Raw genomic sequence first — 23161 nt, 5'->3', positions numbered from 1 at the left:
TATTCTGGATTGGTGTGTCATCACTGCATCAGGATTAGAAGTGGGGAACAGAGAGATCAGGTGGCCTGGTTATCTCAGTACTTGATAATCAGTTTTATATTTATCTGTTTCGATAACTTTATGGCATTTTCCAAATAACAATCATTTCTCCCAATCTTGTTTACTTTTGATCACAGCATATTGGTTGTCATCAGTTGGTGTTATCCGATTATGTTATCCGCCTGTATTCTGTGCCTAAAACAGACTTGAATTTCTGAAATGAGTGAGGAAATATTTCATGGTGAAATACAAACAAATCTCAAATACACCAAAAGTATTCTCAAGGCAATTCATGATGAAGTTGCTTTAGTCAAGAAAAAAATCTAAGGAACTTATTGTTAATAGGAACATTAATCACATACTGCACCACTCTCACCTAGTTCATCAAAGTCATATCCTGCCACTGAAATATGTTGAATTCTGTGCTGTTGCCAAATGTGCATTTCTATTCCACACTTTAAAACTACAGAATATGATAGGCAAAAATCTACCTTGTACTATTCAGTTCTACCACTTCAGTTTGATGAATATGTACAGTAATGTAATCACATATTGATTTCATTTAAAACAAAAATCAGGCCAGTCAGGCAAAGCATGGCACCAATTCCAAATCTCATCTGAACAAAATGGTATACACTGAAGTTTATTAAATAATTTACTTAAAGTCTTTTCTTGTCTGTTTCATTGAATATACACAAAATGGAACTCATAAACAATCCATAATGATTCAAATATCACATTCTGGTTGAATAATTTCTTTTAAGAATGCATGAAGATAATTATTAACGAGGAAGGTGAAGCTGCTATTTCTTATCATCAAACTCAGTAAAAATTGAACAAGATCCCATGAACAGTGATGAGTTTATTTACCAAATGTGTGTGTCACTTGGCGAGTTATCACAGGAGATTGGAAATTCCACCATAAATATATAATCACAGCAGGCAACAAACTTAATTAATCAATCGAGAATATAAACAAACCATACACTAAAACAAGGATCTTTAAATCTAAAATGCAGATGCTGGAAATCCAGAAAATTCTGCAAATGCTCAGCAGGCAGCACATGTGAGAAGAGAAACAGTTAACAGTCTTGTCAGCAGAATTGGAGAAAAAAAAGACAAAATGTTTTAAGTTGTCGGGAAGGTGGGAGAAGGAATAAAACATAGGGAACATCAGTGATAGGGTGAGGTTAAGGATGACATTGTAGAGATCTTCCAGTCAATAGGTTAAGAGTACCATAACACAAACAACGAAGAATAAGTAGTTACAAAATAAAGAGTGATGTATTGAGGAGCAGCACCTGATCTTCTGACTGGGCATGTTGCAGTCTTATGGACTCAATTTCAAATTCTACAATTTCTGGTAACTTGCTTTCTCTGTCTGTATCAGAGCTGGTCATTACCATTGTAAATCATCCATATATGATTCTAGCTTGGTTTTTCCTTTTCTAATAGCAAAGCCAGACCTGCAGGGTATGTTCCACAACACTACATCTCACAGCATTTTACATGGATGTGCTTTATCATCCTCTAACTATACCGATTAATCAAATGACCAGAGGAACTCTACAATTTATCCCTCCAGAAACCCTCACTCTTTTACAGATGTTGCCAATATCATATCCGTTCCTTCTCCCATCTTTCCTGGGAGTTAAAATGAACTTGCTTTTCTCTCTTTACCAGTTCTGATGAAGGGATTTTGAGCTGAAATGTTAACGTTGTTTCTCTTTACGTAGATACAGCCTTCTGAATGTTCCCAGCGTTTTCTGCTTTTATTAACTTTAAATCTTAAGCTGTGAAACTTTACAGATTTTTTATTTGTATTATTTCTTGGACCAAACAACAAAACTATTGCTACATATAAAAATACATCCTCCCTCATAAAATGTTCATCTTGTTATCAGCTCTTCTGGTTTGACTCAGTAGACTTGTTTCAACATGATGAGAATATATCATTTGCAGATTATTGTTTGCATTGTGCGACTATGATCCAATGAGAAATTTTAATGGGTTTCCCAAATCTGAGTCTAATCGGTGTTACCTCTAAGATTATTTTGCCAGGATGTTTATTGCACTAAGTCTGCAGAAATCCATTGCAGCATTTACAAACCATGATCATGCATATACAAAGCTCTTTGATAATGAATGGAAAAAGGGACAATTCACATTTTGAAATGTCGATGAAACGGACACCAAAGTCATGAGTACCTAGTAATATTTTTTTGCTGTAAAGTTGGCAAATGTGATTCTTAAATTTTGTAATGTTTGAAATATTAGTACATAGAAATTCCATCAATAGGTGAATTGGGTTCACTTAATGCCTTGTAAAGTGTTCACTTGAAAGAACTCTCCAGCCATGTGGATCCCAATAAGTAGCATCAGCTGGTTGCTCATCCTCTTTGCGTAAAGTTTTGATCTGAAAGTTTCTATCCCAGCAATCAAATATTTCACTCATCTGCAGTTGGTGAGGTATCATTTTCCGAAATGTCAAGGCTGCATTTCTCAAATGATGAAAGCATAGTCGTGCTGGCATTGTTGCTTTTGGTGTGTCCATCAGACGCCATGCTGTTCTCCAAAGATGGCGACCGCCTCTTGCACCCAGACAAGATGTTTACGAGTACACTGCGCATGTCTTTGCTCCTTAGTGCGTACACAATTGGATTCATAGTCGAATTTAACAAACATAACATGCTGCAAAAGGCAAAAACCTTTTTGGTATCTTTGCTTACCTTTGCAAATATATCAAAAATCATTAGACCCAAGATTGGAGACCAAAAAGTAATCAAAATTATTAATATTAGACCCAGTGTTTTGGCAAGTTTAATATCTATACGTGTATGTCCCAATTTTGATTGAACTTTCCTTCCTTCTTTCTGTTTCTCCATGTGGACTGAATGAAAATGGGCCTTCCAGAGAATATGTATGTAGGCGTAAATTATTAAAACTAACAGACAGGTAATAAGCATTATCCAGCAAATTAAATAGGTTTCATCAAGTAAAGGAAATAGCTCAGAACACTGATAATGTGAATCGCAGCAATTCCATCCCATCAAAGGAAATAAACCTATCAAAATAACAACTGACCACAAAACTAAAAGACATTTCACTGCTTTCCTCCTTGTTAAAATTGTCCTGTATTCAGATGGCTTGTGAATGCATATGTGTCTGTCAATAGCAGTGAGCAGCAAACTGCCCACTGAAGCTGAGAACGATGCAATGACACCTCCTAGTTTAAACAGAAAGATGCCATAAGTGTCCTTGTGCTCAAAGACATGGAAGCCAACAAAACTGTAAACAAATATAATGCTTGCCATGAGGTCGGCAGTGGCAAGGCTAGAAATGAATAAATAAGAGGGTCGATTTCGGAGATGTGGAGTTAAGAGTATCACACATAAAACTAAGATGTTCTCTAATACGGTAAATGGCCCCACTATTAAACACAACACGGCAACAGCTTTCTTTTGGTTTTCTGTGAGGATCATGAAGGATTCCATAAGTATGGTGCTATTGCCACAATCCGTTTCATTAGGTTCATCTGTAGTGTAAGAAGTGATTGAATTTGGAGTTGAGTTAAACAAAAATGAATTATTCTCATTCATTTTTAGATGCGCTTTTATCTTTCAGAATTCCAAACTGTGCTTCCAAAGTATGTTTAATCAGATTGTGGACCTTTAAAGGTGGTTTTGAACATGGAATTTTCAATGTTTTTTAATCTCTTCAGCACCAGTTCTTCATTGTGCCTAAAAAAGAGAATATAACTAAATTAGTAAAGACATTTTTAATTTGACCATCTAATACTGTCTGTTAGCTAAACCTGAGCTCGGTAAAGTGCCACAACATTTCTGTTACCAGAGGCTTGTAATATTTCTGGGAGACCAATAACATTTCAGATTTCTAATGCTTCAGTACCATTTAGAACCAGTTTAGAATAAGCATCAAGAAATCATAAGGATACATCTGGTCCAAAACTCTTAACTTATCATATTTGCAAGGATTTTGCTTGTCAGTTTTAAAATGGTTATGATTTTCTGTCTTTTGAAACATCATGACCTGTACAGTGAAACAGGTAACAGACAGTTCTGTATTCAAGAAATGGTAGAAAAACATTCTGTGAAGAATGGGTTGTCAGGACAGAATCTATAAATGCAAGGGAACTCATAAACAATTTTCAATCACACCGACCTTGCTTCAGTAGTTATTGGTTTTGTTATTACCCTCAGCCGCACACAATTTTCAGCCAATACTATCTCTCTGTTGTGCCCTGGAATGCTAGGACATTCTTACTTGCTCATCTGAACCCTGCACAGGTGTTGCTTAAGTGCATTGCCTGGATTATTTTCACCCAATACCAACAAATGAACTGCCCCTTTCAAGGCTCTATTACTATGTGCCGATCAATTTCATAGCAATTTTTTAATGGCATTTGACATTTTTTAATTCCCTCCTTAGATGGCGCTAGATAATACAACATAATAATCCACCATAAGTCTATTGGTCAAATATGTAATAACTTTAAGAGACACTGGGTCTGATCAGATATAGATACATTCTCAGAAAGAAATATATATATATATATATATTACTCAAAAAAATTAAGATTGCCTCTGTTTCACAAATTGAAAAAAATGCATTTGTTGAAGCAAATCCTAATTTGTGTAGTTCAAATCTCAGACACAAATCAGCATGCTTAGAATCAATACCTACAATAAAATACACAGGTAGACAACTTTCATCAGAAATTCTTTGGATCTTGTTTTCCAGAGGGAAACCATCTTTCCAAAATTGTTGAATATTATTAAACTCCTTTCTAAGTCTTCACTCCAACTTCACATAAACACTATTTGTCCTGTAGTGTTGATAAATTCTATTTACATTGCATCTCCCAAATGATAGATCTGAAAGTATTTTAGCACAATGAGACCTCCTTGAAATTTCATACATCAGTGTTCATGATAAATGAGTAAATCATTAATCATTATTAATGATTTATTAATTATTAATTATTAATAAACAGGTTTTTATTATTAGTGATGAATAGTTATTATTATTTATTATTAAAGAGTTAACAACGCAACATTCTATTTAAACATAAAATAAACATAATACATGTGACGATAGGCAAGTATTCTTAAGTGCTGTTTGTAAATTATTGTATCTCCTCTGAAAATACCCACTCTTTTCATGAAGGATTTGTCAACAAGCAAATTAATAAACCAATAATACACAAGCATTAACTATCAAACAGCGACAGACTCATGATCTTTTGTATTTTTTACAAAAAAATGAAGAAATGTTGCTTGGGTGGAATGTTTGCACTAAAACTATGGAAGGAGGGGGTGAATGAAAAACCTGATGGATTTAGGGATTTGAATAATCTTGAGATCCAGAATAAACAAGCAGTAAAATTAATTTTCTTTTGAATACTGTGGGATGCAAGGAGAAAGAAATCAGTGCCTAACTATATTGAGTTTCACAGGAACAAGGAAAGATTGCAAGCGGCACATTGGCCATTATGTTTGAGCTGAAAAGAACAGAAATGTGACATAAAAAGCTGGAGTAGCTCAGCGGGACAGGCAGCCTGTTCCGCTGAGTTACTCCAGCTATTTGTGTCTATCTTTGGTTTAAACCAGCATCTGCAGTTCCTTCCTACACAGAAATATGACAGATTTGAGACTGATTTAAGGCAAGACAGGTTTGCAGATATATGAGAAATTTTCAATTGTCGGTGAATATAGGTTTTATCAATGAAAGTGTTTAGCGTAACATTTATCATTTTGAAAATATAGTTCCCCACATAATGTATTTTGACTGGTGCAGAGACTAGCACTGTAATATTTGGCTAATTATTTAATTCACATAGTAAATGGAACTTTGAAATTGGGTGTCGGCAGGAAGCCCATAGGTTTGATATGATGCTCATTTGTAGCCGACAGGGAAGGCATGATGGCAAGTTCCACAAGTAAATAATGAAAGTGATTTATGCCGATCCATGTTCTCCGGAGATGCTGTGAGGCCGCCAGCTCCATGATGTTAGGCCGCAGTGCGGACGGGGATACGATATGCAAAGAAAATTGCATCTCTGTCGAGGTAAGAGGTTAAGAAGGTTTCCCCCAACCCCCCCCCCCCCCATAAAACAAGCGAAAGAACACTAAAATCTACATTTAACACAAACAATAAAACAACAAAGAAGGAAGTGATGAGACAGACTGTTGGCGAGGCAGCCATTATGGGCGCCATTGTCTGTACAGCCTGACCCTATGACTTTATGTGAGCACAATGAAGCAGAAACTACTTGAACGCTAGGGATCTAAGCATCGCAGGGAACTGCCAGAACTTGTACCTGGCTCGATCATAAAGAGCTCTCCTGTCTTTTCTGTCTCAATAAACAGAGGATCAATCTTAGGACTCTCCAAACCAATTCTTTACAGTTTCAAGTGTCCCTTATGAAACCCATCTCACTGAGCAAATGGACCTACCGATGGGCTGTCCAAGTAAAAACTCCCTACTAACGGAGAACAAGCCCCCTCTTTAATGCCCTTGAGAGGCCGGGGAGGGACAGGGAGCGTGAAGTTGCTGGATCAAGTATCTGAACCATTCGATCAAACAGCTGCTGGAAAAGAGGGCGTCTCGGTCAAATGAATCTGGAAACTCACCTACCATGGAACTTCGTGTCAAATTCACTGGCCTGTTCGCTACCTGCAGAGTGTTCTGGTGTGAAATTGGATCATAACTGAGGGTGCATCATGTGCTCACCGGCAACAGGAGGAGGTCCTGGGTTAAACTTGTGGGAGATTGCTTTGGTTAAATTCCCCCTCAGTCAATCCCACAAGATTGGAGAGACAGAGGCAACCCTTCCCCTTCACAGGCCTTCATTCCAGGTGCATCGAGATTCCAGTCCCCTACAGTCTGACATGGACTGCAGTCAGTGAACAGAACCACAGCCTCCCCTCCCCCCCCCCCCCCCCCTCCCAGCCCCAACCCCCTGCAGTGTCGTTATCCAACACCCCGCAGTGGACCTGTATTTCCATTTTACTTTAAACTGTGCGCGCCTCCCAGTTATCATTCTTCGAAGCAAAATTCCCCTCTTTAAGAGAAACGCAAGACTGCAGATGCTAGAATGTTGAACAAGACACAGAGTGCTGGAGGAAGGAGGGTTTCAGTCTGAAGAAGGGACCCAACTCACAGCCAACGGTGGACCATTGTAGGCTGAAAGGCCAGAGGAAGCAGCAAACCGGAGGACTGGGAGAAATTTAGAACTCAACAGAGGTGGACAAAGAGGGGGAAAAAGAGCATGAGAGAAAGCTTGCGGGGAATATAAAAATTGACTCTAAAAGCTTCTTTAGATTTGCAAAAAGGAAAAGATTAGTGAAGACAAATGTAGGTCCGTTACAATCAGAGACAGATGAATTTATAATGGGAAACATGGAAATGGCAGAACGGTTAAACAAGTACTAGTTCTTTCTTCACAAAGGGAGACACAAACAATCTCTCAGAAATTCTAGGCAACCGAGGATCTAGTGGGAGGGAGGAAATGAAGGGAATCCACATTAATCAGGAAATGGTGTTAGAAACATAGAAAAATAGGTGCAGGAGTAGGCCATTCGGCCCTTTGAGCCAGCACCGGCATTCAATAGGATCATGGCTGATCACCTAAAACCAGTACCCTATTCCTGCTTTTCCCCCATACCCCTTGATTCCTTTAGCCCTATGAGCTCAATCTAAACCTCTTGAAAACATCCAGTGAATTGGCCTCCACTGCCCTCTGTGGCAGAGAATTCCACAGATTCACAATTCTCTGGGTGAAAAAGTTTTTCCCCATCTCAGTCCCAAATGGCCTTCTCCTTATTCTTAAGCTATGACCTCTGGTTCTGAACTCCATCAGCATCCTACTAAATTCCAGTGAATACAAGTCTTTCATCATATGTCAGTCCCGCTATCCCGGGTTTTAACCCGGGGAACCTATGCTGCACTCCCTCTATAGCAATAATGTCCTTCCTCAAATTAGGAGACCAAAATTGCACACGATACTCCAGGTGTGGTCTCACCAGGGTCCTCTACAACTGCTGTTGGACCTCCTTGCTCCTAAACTCAGATCCTCTCGCAATCCTTGTATTCACTGGAATTTAGAAGGATGAGAGGGGATCTTATAGAAACAAATAAAATTCTTAAAAGTTTGGGCATGCTAGATGCAGAAAAAATGTTCCCGTTGTTGGGGGAGTCCAGAACCGGGATAACCCACAGTTTAAGAATAAGGGGTTCGCCATTTAGGACTGAGATGAGGAAAAAAAAATTCACCCAGTGTTGTGAATCTGTGGAATTCTCTGCCACAGAAGGCAGTGGAAGCCAATTCACTGGATGTTTTCAAGAGAGAGTTAGATATAGCTCTTGGGGCTAAAGGAATCAAGGGATATGGGGGAAAAGCAGGAACGGGGTACTGATTTTAGATGATCAGCCATGATCATATTGAATGCTGGTGCTGGCTCAAAGGGCCAAATGGCCTACTCCTGCACCTATTTTTCTACGTTTCTATGTTTTTCTATGCTCCGTCTTTCTTTGGTCATCGGTGCCGACTCTGATTTGTTCTGAGCCTTTTTGCACCTCTAGTTTCCCTCCCTCCCTCCTCTCAGTCTGAAGAAGGGGTTCGACCTGAAACGCCACCTCTTTTTCTCCAGACATGCTCCCTGACTCTTGCATTTTGTGTCTATCTTCGATTTAAACCAGCATCTGCAGTTCCTTCCACCATACTCAAAATGGTGTCTCTCCATCCCCTCCACAGATGCTGCCTGACTCTCTGAGTTCCTCCAGCACTTTGTGTATTTCACACTTTAAATTTAGCCCTAAGCTGAGTGCAAATTGAGTTCTTAGGAATAAAAAAACCATTTCATTGATGCAGGATACGTGTCCATAGTTTAGAGAAAATGATGAAGGTCATTTCATGGACCTGACATGTTAATCGTTTCTCTCTCACAGATGCTGCCTGACTTCAGACTATTTCCCATGTTATCAATTCTATATCCCTCATGAAACGCATTTGCCCAGGATGTGTGTGATATGTTATTTCTCTACATAAAACCTACCAATCATAAAATAGTTATAGTTCGGGAATTAACTTGACAAAGTCTTCTGTATTCATAAACAATGAGAGAAAAATTGACATCCAAATAGCGCAAGTTATTTAAGGAGGAAAACAGTGCGTTTTTAATCACGTTTTCTTCTTGCATAGCGAATTATTATATTCACTGAAGAAGGGTCTCGACCCGAAACGTCACCCATTCCTTCTCTCCTGAGATGCTGCCTGACCTGCTGAGTTACTCCAGCATTTTGTGAATAAATCGATTTGTACCAGCATCTGCAGTTATTTTCTTATACTTATTATATTCATGTTCGGTTATTCTTTGCACATTGGCATCTAAACTGCCCAGACTGGGTCGCAAGCTGGGAGTTTGGATTCCCGTGTCGCTGGTCCTTTGTTTAGATTCGCCTGCTGCTGGTCTATTCTCTGTAAAATTAGAGCGGTTTCACGTCCTCATCCATCACACACTTTACACGCTGCATCAGCCAAATCTCCAAGTCCCATCTCAGTCCCGATCTCATTGTCAAGAAATGTTAAGGGCTGTGAATGAGCGAAAATGACTTTTAAAAGGAGATGATTATTCATTTTGATTTAGTGTCACTAACCGCGTCCCGGGAGCTAAGAGCGCCGGTGGAGACGGGTTGTAGCGGAAATCTCCCCATTTGTAATGGTAACATGCACATCGGATTGTTTTGTGAAACGAAGCTAGGACCAAAGTATAAGGCTGACCGGAGCTGGGATGAGTGGCTTCCCGGGTGTCCATTGGCGGAGAGGCGGAGAGAGCTCAGCCCAATGTATCTACTGAAGGAGATGGAAGGATGCAGGAGCAACACACAAAGTACTGGAGATAGACACAAAAAGCTGGTGTAACTCAGCGGGTCAGGCAGCACCTGTTCGGAAAAAAAAGTAGGTGACGTTTCGGGTCGAGCCCCTTCTTCGGACTGAGAGTCAGGGGAGAGGGAAACCAGAGGTGTGAAAAGGGTTCAGAACAAATCAGAGCCGGCCCCGATGGCCAAGGAAAGGTGGAGCCCACAATGGTCCATTGTCGGCTGTGGGAGAGGTGATAACGGAGCGGGCCAGACAGCGACATTGGCAAGCCACGTTTCGAGTCGGGGTCCTTAGAAAGGTCCAACCCCGAAACGTCGCCTATCCATCCCCCCCCCCCCCCCCCACACACACCCACACACACACACACACACACACCCACACACACACACACACACACACCCACACACACACCCACACACACCCACACACACACACCCACACACACCCACACACACACACACACACCCACACAGTAGTGCGTTCGGCAGAACGCACCATGGGAACTACACTCGTCCCCCTGCAGGACCTATACATCAGGAGGTGCAGATCCAGAGCAAGCAAGATCATGAGGGACCCCTGCCACCCCAGTAACGGACTGTTCCAGATGCTACGATCAGGCAAACGCCTCCGCTGTCACGCTGTGAAAACGGAGAGGATGAGACGGAGCTTCTTCCCACAGGCCATCAGGACTGTCAACTTTTATAACCCCAGAGACTAAATTTTTGTCGACACTAATAGTAACTTATTAACTTTATTTATATGCTGTAACTGTAATTCTTTTTGTGCACAACCCGCAAGCATTGCCACTTTCATTTCACTGCACATCGTCTATGTGTATGTGACAAATAAATTTGACTTGACTTGACTTGACACACCCACACACACACACACAAACACACACACACCCACACCCACACACCCACACACACACCCACACCCACACACACACCCACACACCCACACACACACATGCAGCCTCTCCCGCTGTGTTACTCCAGCACTTGATAGAAACATAGAAACATAGAAAATAGGTGCAGGAGTAGGCCATTCGGCCCTTCGAGCCTGCACCGCCATTCAATATGATCATGGCTGATCATCCAGCTCAGTATCCCGTACCTGCCTTCTCTCCATACCCCCTGACCCAGTGATGTTTTTCTTCACTGAAGACTCCGTACCTCGCTGCGCCGCCGGGGTAGACAACCACGGGACCTTAAAACCAGCAACTTAAAACCGTCGCTAAAATTCCCTGTACAAATCCTGGATTATTCAACGTCGAAAGCAGTAACTAATCATGCCTCGCCGTGAGAACAACGATGTTCCTTAGCAACATAGACACAAAATGCTGGGGTAACTCAGCGGGTCAGGCATGAGTTACTCCAGGATTCTGTGTCTACCAGCATCTGTAGATCCTTCCTACATACACATCGAAGGTATTTATTTCACAAAATGCTGGAGTAACTCAGCGGGTCAGGCAGCATCTCAGGAGAGAAGGGATGGGTGACGTTCCGGGTCCAGACCCTTCTTCAGACCACTTGTCACCATTTACACCACTTCCTACACATTGTTCCTTAGCAATGTGTCTTTGAAAAAAAAATGTAAGCATGTGGCAACATTATAACTTCCTTAATTTTGGATGAAATTTGAACTTGCAATTGTGCGTTTTTATTCACAAAATGCTGGAGTAACTCAGCAGGTCAGGCAACGTCTCTGGAGAGAAGGAATGGGTGACGTTTCGGGTCGAGACCCTTCTTCAGACTGAGTCAGTCCCAGCATTGTAATTGCCGATATTTTATTCTTACCTGAATTCACCTGGAGTGACCCACGCTCATCGCCATGCCTGGATTCAACGGGTTGCCCTCGGGGAATGTGGAATTGTCCCCTAGCTGCTGAGAGAACGGGCTGAGCCCCGATACCAAACTCCTCGGTGCGTGTGGGTCGTCCGACTGATGATCGCCTGTCGCCGCCACTTGGTCGTGACCCCCCTTTCTCTGTAAGCGAATGCCTCTTTGCCTCTCCGTTCTTGCTGTCGTTCGCTGCGGGTTGCTGGTCTCCTGTCAATGACTCTCGCACTCTCAGCCTGCGCTTCTCTTTTAAAAAAAAAAAACAGGTCAGAAGGGGAAATCCCCAGAATCACAAGCTGGCAATTAGACCACCAGCAAGACCCACGCGTCACTCTCCGCCAGGGCAAGGTACACTAGATAAGCTGAGGGAGACACTGCCAACCAAACTGTTCTCACTATAACCTGCCCCTCACAGAGCCAGTTACGTAGGGTGTCGCCCTGCTGAAGGAAGGAGACTGGTAACGCATAGGCTGGGCTCACTCTGAAAGGCAAAAGAAAAATGCATTCTTTCTAGGAAGTTGCACTGAGAATAACTGATGAGGAGTGGGAGTGAATTACAAAGGAAGAATTTTAATAAGGGACTTGGGTGATGCCGGAAGAATTAAATACTGATTTGTGACCGGTAACTGTTAAACCCACCTGAAATGTTAACAATTTCTTGTTTATTTTTTTAATTCATTGTATTTAATGGAAAGGTGGGTAAATAAATAAATTGTCCCTAGTGTGTAGGATAAGTGCTGGTGTAGAGGTGATTGCTGATCGTTGCAGACTTGGTGGACCAAAGGACTTGTTTCCCTGCTGTATCTAAAGACTCCAGGAAATGCTTTGGATTGTATATTTCTACCCCCCCCCCCCCCCCCCCTCCATCACCCTTTGAAAGTGCAACACTGCTGTCCTGATACTCAGTTATTAAAGCAGAATTTAATTTTACTGTGGTTCTTGAGATATTTTTTGACAACATCTGGAAGAATTGTTCCTGGAATTTAGCTCAGTGGAATTGGCAGACAAATGGAAAATTAAATTTAATGCAGGGAAGTGTAAAGAAAGACATTTGGGAAGACAATATAGATTCAATGAGAACAGATTTTTGATCAAGGCATGATCACAAAGTCATTTGTAAAACATATCAAACTCTGGTCTTTAAAAATAGAAGTTCACAGTCTTTTTTAATTTCAAATATATACAGTACTTAATCCATGATATATACAGTACATACAGTACATTTTTATCCACATTAATTGTATCATCTATTCAATACATGCTCTTCCAATACGTCTGTGCTACTCACGTTTAAATTTAGTCCATAATATGAATTAAGTAATTCCAATCAAGTGGAATCCAGCCGGGAATCTACTTGCATCTTGTTCTGACAACATGACCTGAAAGATAACTGAGGTTTTAATTCTTATCACAAAAAGATTGTTGAGAGCTATTGTAATTTTTTAGTTTTAAAAATGTGAACATTTCACATACAGTAACTGGCTTGGAGCAATGTTTCCTCCAATATGAGAAAAATTGGGTTAGGGTAGAAGTTATGTAAAAGTTGGTTGATGGTTGACACAGACCCAGTAAGCCAAAAAGCTTGAAGCTTGTTTACATGCTGTATAGAGTCATAGAGTCATACAGTGTAGAAACAAGCTATTCAGCCCAACTTGCTCACACCGACCAACACTAGTCCCGTTTGCCTGCATTTGGCCCATATCCTTCTAAATCTATCCGAACCATGTACCTGTCCAAATGTATTTTGAACATTGTGAAAGTACATGCCTGATCTTCCTCCACTGGCAGTTTGTTCCATACACCCACCACCCTTTGTGTAAAGAAGTTGTCCTTCAGGTTCCTTTTAAATCTTTCCCCCCTCACCTTAAAACCATGTACTCTGGTTCTTGATTCGCTTACTCTGGGTAAAATACTGTGCAATTACCCTATCTATTCCTCTCATGATCTAATACACCTCTAGAAGATCATCCCTCATCCTCCTATGCTCTAAGGAATAAAGTCCTAGCCTGCTCAACCTCTCCCTATAGTTCAGGCCATGTCCTGGCAACATCCTCGTAAATCTTCTCTGCACCCTTTCCAGCTTAACAATATCTTTCCTGTAACAGGGTGACCAAAACTGAACATAATATGGCAGCGGCTGACTAGCAGTCTGTCCGTCTTTTTTTTCCCCCTTTTTTTGTTGTGTGTCGGTGTTGGGATGGTTTTTATATATATTTTTTGGTTGTGTATGTGTGGGAGGGGGTGGTGGTGTGGGTGGGTGTGGGGGGGGGGGGCTTTTCTCTTCCTCACGGCGCGGGGTGCGGCTCGGCTGCGGGGCCTAACATCGCCCGCTGCGGCTCGGCCGCTGGACTTTACATCACCCGGTGCGGCTTGGCCGCTGGACTTTACATCCCGGTGCGGCTTGGCCACTGGACTTAACAGTGCCCGGTGCAGCTCGGCTGCGGGGCTTAACATCGCCCGGTGCAGCTCGGCTGCGGGACTTAACATCGCCCGGTGCGGCTCGGCCGCGGGGCTTAACATCGCCCGGTGCAGCTCGGCTGCGGGGCTTTTCATCGCTGGTGCGGCTCGGCTGCGGACTTGACATCACCCGGTGCGGCTCGACCACGGGACTTAGCTGTGCAAGGCTTGGTCGCGGGCCTTTCATCGCCCGGTTCGGCCGCGAGACGTTTCAGCGCCCGGTGCGGGGACTGTGCGGGTCGGTCGGGGACGAGCTGTCTGTCCGTGGACATGGGGAAGAGAGTGGAAGTTTTGTTGCCTCCATCACAGTGAGGGGGTTTTTGGAGTCACTGTGATGGACGTTTGTGTTGGGGTTATGTGTCTTGTGTTCTTTTATTTTTTTTCTATGACTGCTATGTAGTTTCGTTCGGTACTTCGGTACCGAACGACAAATAAAGCTCTGTTATATCACTGTTATATATCAATGTCTTGCATCTCTAATAAACTCCAGAAGCAAGGAGGTAACCTTGCATAATAATACAATGGTTGGGTTACAACTGCAGAGAGCACCCCGAACCGCACATTAGGAAGAAAATTAACACACGAGAAAGGAAGAGTAGAAATGACTTACTATATATAGGGTTTCAAGGATAAGAGATTTCAGTTATGATGAAGATTAGAGTCTAGATTGTTTTCCTTGGATCAGAGATGACAGAGATGAGATTTGATAGAGGTATATATATTTTTTAGATGTAATGCAGCCAGGTTTACAGAGATAAATTGTTCCTGTTAGCAGTGTGGTCAAAAACAGTGACTTAGTGTGATTGGCAAAAGATCCAGGGGTAACATGAAGAAGAAGAATTTTAAGCAACAAATGATTTTGATGTGAAATGAACTACTGGAAGTTTGGTGAATGAAAATTAAATTGAGGCCTCCAAAAGGTAATTGAATGAACATTTGAAGTTTTTTTGTTTGAATGCACGGGTATGTTGAAAGGCAGGGGTACTGGGGCTCCAGGGTTGCAATGGAAAGAGACAATGCCGAGCTGATGGCTGGAGAGGCTTCCTGTGCTGTAATAATCCTGTGATTCTTTAATCCGGCAATTCTACACACACACTTAGTATTCTGACACAAGCCTCCATATTAGGATCTGAGTACTTATGAAAGAACCCCTCTTTCAGACGAGACATAAAACTGAGGACGTGTCTGTTTTCTCAAGACGACATAAACAAATCCCATCAACTATTGCAAAAAAATGAGCATCGTTTCCTGTGTTCTGGCCACATGAGAGCTTATCAGTTTGGTTCACATTGCAGTTTGCGAGAATTTGCAGTGAAGAAATTACCAACAACATTTCCTGCATTTCAATAGCGGCTATATTTCATAATTATCTAATTGGCTGGACAGAGCATTCGTGCTTTCTGAGAATTATGTGAAATTGCTAATTTTTCTTTTGAGATGAAGCTTACATGAGAGGTTGGAAGTCCAAAGATTGGAAGAAACCGATGGCAACAGATATGGATAAACTCCACACCAATTATCCAATTATTTATGTTCCCCACAATGTTAAATAATGTTTACCATTTACAGTGTGCTTGCAGTGAATATTCTCCCCCATCCTACCCACCATGTGTCACCACCTAGTTAGATGTCCAACTAAGCTCCTTGTTACGAACAGTTCTAGCATTTGTTTGCCTAACCTGTCCATGTTCCACCTGTAATTTCCCTCCATTTTTGTTAATTACCAAAATGATTATAAAACACACGAATCTCCTTCAATCATATTTGAAAGTAATTCACCTCAACAGAAATCAAAGTAAGTAATCCCAGTAATAAAATATATTAGAGATGGGCCTTTGGCGACCGTCTTAGTCTGGAGAAGAATATGCAAACTGAAGAAGTAGAAATAAGGAACTGCAGATGCTAGTTTAGCAAGGAAAGACACAAAATACTGGAGTAACTCATCGGGTCATGCAGCATCCCTAGAGAACATGGCTAGGTGACATTTCGGGTCGGAATTCTTCTTCAGTCTTCATACTGAGGAAGGGTCCCGACCTGAAACACCACCTATCCATGTTCTCCAGACCCATTGAGTTGCACCAGCATTTTGTTTCATTATGCAAACTGAACCGAGCACAAAGAAATCCTCAGCAAACCAATGCTCCAGCAAGTAGAACAGACTACATGATGAACCAATCTGTGGCAGCTTCTTCTAATCACTGTGGGAGCGGTCACTACCTAATTCATTCTGTTATTTCCATCAACCTGGCCCCTAATGAACAGCAACCATACTCCAGACCATCATTCACTCATTCAGTGACCCCTCTGAGAGGACGGGCCTCACATTCATAAGGATGGGGAAATAACAACTTTGCTGCCTCCAAATAATTCTCCATACACATTGACAGTATAATGGAAGCATTGTCAATGTACGTACCTGGCCACCACTCTCAGTGCTGAGGTTCTAATTATATTTGGTTGGCCCTGTCGGACAAGCACATGACCAACCTTGTCTGTACGGAGTTTGTGCGTTCTCCCTTGGACTGCGTGCGTTTTCTCCCGGTGATCCAATTTCCTCGCACATTCCAATGACATGCAGGTTTGCAGGTTAATTGGCTTCTGTAAATTGTCTCTAGTGTGCAGGATACAACTAGTGTACGGGTGATCACTGGTCAGCCTGGACTCGGTGGGCTGAAAGGCCTGTTTCCTATTAATATACTCAACTAAACTTAACTCATCAAACTATCAAAAGTACACTGTATCTTGAGCTCCATCACAGGAAGAGAATACCAAGACAGGGGAAAAAAGATGAAAGAATATTCTCACCACCTCCTTGAAAGAGTGCCACATCCCTGATGACTCCATGTGATGTTATTATCCTGTGATGTTAATCCAGTTTTGAGATACTTTGTTGACATCGGGGGTTGGAAATGAATCATTCTGGGAATTATGCACAATGAATACAAAGAACGACATAAAGCTTTATTCATTGTGGATCTAGCTATGATCTATAAAACAATCATTAATTAAACTGGATCTGAACAACAGAACACAATTTTTTTGTCATGCCAAATTTACGGATTGTGAGCACTGGCCAAAGATTTTTTTTACAAACTGCCACGACTGGAAAGAGTCAAACTTTGATAAGTATCTGGGGTGTTTCATGCTGGATTCGCCTTGTTTTTGCTCTTAATTTCACTGCCCACGTTTATCTCCGTCACAGAAGGCAGTGGAGGCTAATTCACTGGATGTTTGCAAGAGAGAGTTAGATATGTCTCTATCTGTTCCAGATATGATGGTTGAGATGAAGTGAGGCTTCGAGAAGCAAGTGGGCTTCAAGTATCATATCCTAAGGCCCCTTTCCCAGAAAGCCCTGACATCCTCTGACAGCTCACCATGGTCAAAGGCTTTGGAACTGATTTTAATTGTCTCTGCTAGCCAAGAGCATTTAAAAGCTATTCAAGTAAAATTTAAATGAACCAAAAAAAGTATTTAAAAAGTATTAAAAGTTTTGAGTAAAGCTCTGTAAAAATGTTATAATAATTAGTAACATTAAAATAAAGTAAAATAATAAAAAGATCAGTGAGAGTGTCCAAGCATGCTGAGAGGTGGGAAATGTATTGAGCTGCTCACTGTTAAAATCCCATTATGCATATTTGTGTTTCCATTCGCGTTAGGAGTTTAGCCAGTATATTCTTGATCACCTCCATTGATGAGGATTATGAAACACAAGATACAATATATGGTAAAAATGGTAAAAGCCAAACCTGTGAACTAAAAATGGATTATATATGAATTTTTGTAGATTAACGCTGGCGGAAATGTCGGAGAATGTGTTTTGGATGCAGAGGTGGGTGTGGTGAAAGGCAGGGACCATTGGAACTCCATCCTTGTACTTTCTGGGAGAAGGTGAGCAAGAGCAGAATTGCGGGACACAAAGGAGATATGGACCATCTGCCCCTCCCTCCGTCCCCCCTCTCCCTACCCCCTCCCTCCCTCCCCTCCCGCCCCCTCCCTCCCCTCCCTCCTGCTCCCCTCCCCCACCTCCCCTCTCCCCATCCCCTCCCTCTGTCTCCCCCTCCCTTCCCTCCCCCTTTCCCCCCCTCAATCTCCACCCCCATCCCCCTTATCCCCCCTCCCTCCCCACCTCCTCCCTCCCCCATCTCCCCACCCCCTCCCTCCCTCCCCTCACCTCCCCCCCTCCAAACCCCCCCCTCTCCCCACCCCCTTCCACCCACCCCTTCCTCCCCCCCCAACGGAGGTTGAGTAACAACCCGCTTCCTGGCCCGGGCAGCCGCCATTGGTGGAGCGAGGGTGGGGGAGTCCTGCCCCATCCTGATGCTGGGATGTTCAGTGTGGTGGGCAGACAGCGGCGGCATTTGTTCTGCGCATGCGTGGATGCGGCGGCCATCTTACGTAAGTACCAGATCACTGGGGCCCCAACTGCCCATGCGCAGTTTTTTTAACTTTAAAATATGAATAACTTTAACATTTAACACCAATTTGAATGAAATTTCATCCAGAGGACCACAGGTCAATGGTGAGTAAGGTGGGCCTAAAATTGTCGTGCTATCCTGTACCGTTTTGGCTGTAGTTCAGGAACAAACAAACAAGCAAGCCAACAAGATGAGAGTTTTAGTATAGAGATGTTGAATTTCCAGGAAAGGGTGTTAAATGTAGCATAACAGACTTATTCTCTTCAAGAATTTAAGAAAGATGAGGGGAAAGATTTAATAGGAACCGGTGGAGGACAGGATGGCCCTGCAGAGAGTAGTGCGTTTGGCAGAACGCACCATGGGAACTACACTCATCCCCCTGCAGGACCTATACATCAGGAGGTGCAGATCCAGAGCAAGTAAGATCATGAGGGACCCCTGCCACCCCAGTAACGGACTGTTCCAGATGCTACGATCAGGCAAACGCCTCCGCTGTCACGCTGTGAAAACGGAGAGGATGAGACGGAGCTTCTTCCCACAGGCCATCAGGACTGTCAACTTTTATAACCCCAGAGACTAAATTTTTGTCGACACTAATAGTAACTTATTAACTTTATTTATATGCTGTAACTGTAATTCTTTTTGTGCACAACCCGCAGGCATTGCCACTTTCATTTCACTGCACATCGTGTATGTGTATGTGACAAATAAATTTGCCTTGACTTGACTTGACTTGGAGCAACTTTTTCACTCAGGGGATAGTGAGTATATGGAATGAGCTGCCAGAGGAGGTACTTGAGGCAGGTCCGATAACAGCAATTAAAAGATACTTGAACAGCTTCCTGGATAGGATAGGTTTAGAGGGATATGGGCCAAATGCAGGCAAATGGGATTAGCCTAGACAGGGCAGCTTGGTCGGCTTGGATTAGTTGGCATGGTCAAGTCAAGTCAATTTTATTTGTATAGCACATTTAAAAACAACCCACGTTGACCAAAGTGCTGCACATCTGATTAGGAAAAAAAAAGAAAGTTACAGAAGAACCCGTGTGCCTTGCTGTATGACTCTATGATTGTATGACCCTAATTTAACTTTGCAAAGAAGACCTTTCTGAACTGTGAATTGTCTTGCAGTATTTTATAATAGGCATACCATGCTTTATGCATCTATGCTCATCAAATTTTTTTTTTCTATAATTAAATTGCAGCAGGGAATTATTTTAAATGTCACGGAGATTTAAGGCAACAATTATTTAAATCATAGGGAACGGGTGAAGTTGGTAAGGTGCTTTCAAATGGAAATTCTACTGTAATTTATAATTGAGAGAAATCTTCTACTGGAGGAAGGGTGGCTTACAAAATAAGTTAAGAATAGCACTAGAACTATCAAAGATAAGAAAATGAAAAGGAAATGAATATGTAGAGGGCCTGAGGATGAGGAGCAGTTTACAATTTAGCGAGCATGCAAAAGTTATCTTGTAGGCAACATTGTACATTTCTCCAAATATGTAAAAAAGCAAAAGGATAAAGAATAAAAAATATAAGTGTCTTACAGTCAGAAGTAGGAGAATTCATAACAAAGAATAAAGAAGTTGAACAAATTATTGTCAAAGCCAAATTATTTACAACAACTTCCCATGAATTCTAGGGCACCAAGTCTTGTGAAAAGGAGGAATTAAAGAAAGTTAGTATTAGTTTGAAAGTACTGGAGAAATTAATGAGTCTGGAAACCAATAAATCCCCCGGGCCTGCTACTTTGTATCCATAACTACATAAATAAATAACTATAGGAGGAGTTGATGGATTGGTTGTCAAGTTCCAACATTTTATTGATCATGCAACAATTCTTGCAGATTGCAGGTGGTCAATTACAATTAAAGCCCAAAGTACTTGTGCTATAACTCCAGGATAAGCACTCAACTAAGAAAATCAAGCCTAAAACCAAAGTATTATCTAACTAAATACACCAACTTAGAATAAATGACTCCATATTGAAAAAAAAAACCCCACCTACCTACATATTAATTCTCTTTAAAAAAAACAACTAATCCTGCAGATGCAAGTGTATCATTGGGGTATCAAGGGGGCACCTCCCTTTATTGGTGTTTCGTTGAGTTAGGCCCACGACACCTCGGGAAGGCTCAACAGTTGGTTCTGGCGTCCCAGATCCACGCCCACCCCCACCCCCCTCCCAATACCTGCTCTCACAACCTATGCTACCATATCTACTAAATAAAGGAAGCTGCATAAATATACATACAGCATGCCATTCGTTTCCTTTCTGCCCTCAACTGACACTATTTCTGTTCCACCAAATCCACCTGCTGCTTTGCTCTGCTGCTTCTGACATTTGCTTTACAGCCTGAAGCAAACTCTGTCCGTGAATTCCTAGCTCTCCAACTAGCAACGTGGTCGATCTCACTATGAAACCTCTCCAACCCATCTCTACCATATGTACTATTGCTCTCCATCCTCGCTGCTCAACTTCTGCTGCAACTCTACATATCTAAGCCTTTTCTTTTCATTAGTCTCATCCACTGTTCTCCCAAGGCACCGTCAGTCTATAAAATACACTATCTGCTGACGAACTGACCATAACACTATATCAGACCTCAAACTAGTACTAATTATTTCCTGCAGAACAACAAGCTGTCCTCCTAAATCTACCCGCATCTCCCAATCATTGGCTCCCCGTATCTGGCCTGACTCATACCTATCTGCAAACTTCCCTCCTCTACCTTTCTCTCCCTCAAGGACAAAATGAATCGCTACACTCTCAGTCCTGATGCCTGAATTCACTTGTGCTCTCCTCCTCTCAATTGCTGCAGCTGCGCACTTCAAGACCTGGTTATGCCGCCAAGTATACCGACCCTGACAAAGACTAGTCCTACATCCTGACAAAATATGCCTCAACTTTACCACCTCTGAACACAAGGGACACGCTGAGTCCCCACCTTCCCATTATTTAAGGTTCTGCAGTGATGGCAGCACATCATTAATAACCCTTATAAGGAAACTTGCATGCCCCGCCTCCATGCACCACAGGTCCCTCCAGCTAAATCTCCTCTTTTCTACACTTTCCCAGTTCATCCACTGTCCCTGCTTAACCTGAGCTACTGCCCTTACACATTTCACTGCTTCCTCCTGACGACGTACCTGCTCTACAAACAATTTCCTCTGTTGGACCTGCCTTACTCCACACTGGTTTCCCTGTGCTGAGCCCTAAGGCTCCTTTCCCTCGCTGCACCCTATCAACAATGTCTGCATGACTCAGAGCTGCTTGTGCTTCTTCTACTGCCTGCTTTGAGTTCCACTTGGCACCCGATTACTAACCAAGGTATCCTTACTCCCTGATAATTGCAACTCTAACCTCACCTTCGCACACTTAAACTCCTCTGTTAGGCTACAATGGTAAATGGAGAATACCTTTCCCATACAAAGCCACATTACTCAGCCACCGTGGAACTCCTAACCATTTCCTAATGTATGAACTAATCAATCTCTCTAACCTTTCCACCTTAGAAATTGGCACCTTATATAATGTCAATGGCCACATCATCATCATCATCATATCATCATCATATCATCATCATATATATACAGCCGGAAACAGGCCTTTTCGGCCCTCCAAGTCCGTGCCGCCCAGTGATCCCAGTACATTAACATTATCCTACACCCACTAGGGACAATTAAAAAAAATTTTTTTTTTTTACATTTACCCAGCCAATTAACCTCGCCCAAACTGCAAACACCACAACTTCAACTTGCCTGACTTCTCTATCCTTTCTAACCCGTCAGTAACACCCTTTCTAAGTTGCTGAACCTGTTCAGTGTCATGCAACTTCCTGTTATACCACCTACCCAAACTTTTAACTGGTTTCTCCATTATAAATAGGATTTCTTCATCTGCACAGAAACATTTCTCTACTACCTTTCCTCTTGCCAAATAAATACTCCGTGACTTACGAGGCTCAATCTTCAATATAGCCCATTTAAGATTATTATGCCATGATTTTAACAAGGAAGGAAAGAGAAAACATGGAAATTGCCAGTCTGTTTCAAAGAATGTATTCTCATAACACTTAGAAACTATCAATGGGATCACACAAAGCCAATATGGATTTATGACAGGGACATCATATTTGATAAACCTACTGGAGTTCTTTGGGCATTTACCTGGTAGAGTAAGTGAGGAGGAACTAGTTTAGTTTAATTTAGTTTAGTTTAGTTTAGTTTAGTTTAGGGATACTGCATGAAACAGGCCCTTTGGCCCAACAAGTCCACGCAACCATCAATCACCCATACAATACTTCTATGTTACCCCACTTTCACATCCTATACACTTGGTGCAATCTACAGAAGCCAATTAACCTTCAAACCTTTGAGATATGAGAAGAAATTGGAGCACCCTTAGGAAACCCATGCAGTCACAGTGAGAACATACAATAGTGGGCTGTGGTATTTTTAGTATTTTCAGATAAAGTCATATGTAAGTGGTTGGTGTGCAAAAT

The 23161-nt window shown here is 42.0% G+C and overlaps 1 protein-coding gene across 1 annotated transcript; it reads right to left on the bottom strand.

Moving 5' to 3' along the window:
• Positions 1 to 846: 846 nt before the first annotated feature.
• Positions 847 to 12249, bottom strand: cnr2 (cannabinoid receptor 2). The gene is made up of 2 exons (XM_078422971.1): positions 11740 to 12249; positions 847 to 3779 (listed from the first exon to the last, which is right to left on the bottom strand). Exon 2 carries the CDS (start codon positions 3636 to 3638, stop codon positions 2487 to 2489), a length of 1152 nt encoding a protein of 383 aa, XP_078279097.1. The 5' UTR covers positions 3639 to 3779; positions 11740 to 12249; the 3' UTR covers positions 847 to 2486.
• Between the last annotated feature and the right edge of the window lie 10912 nt (positions 12250 to 23161).

The sequence above is a fragment of the Rhinoraja longicauda genome, chromosome 27 (genome assembly GCF_053455715.1).
Source record: "Rhinoraja longicauda isolate Sanriku21f chromosome 27, sRhiLon1.1, whole genome shotgun sequence".
Classification (NCBI taxonomy): Eukaryota; Metazoa; Chordata; class Chondrichthyes; order Rajiformes; family Arhynchobatidae; genus Rhinoraja; species Rhinoraja longicauda.
Note: the sequence above shows the minus strand (reverse complement) of the source record. Positions and strands in the feature narration are given on the sequence as shown.

Excerpts from the sequence above, each read along its gene's own strand:
- cnr2 (XM_078422971.1), bottom strand. The coding sequence starts at position 3,638 with ATGAATGAGAATAATTCATTTTTGTTTAACTCAACTCCAAATTCAATC.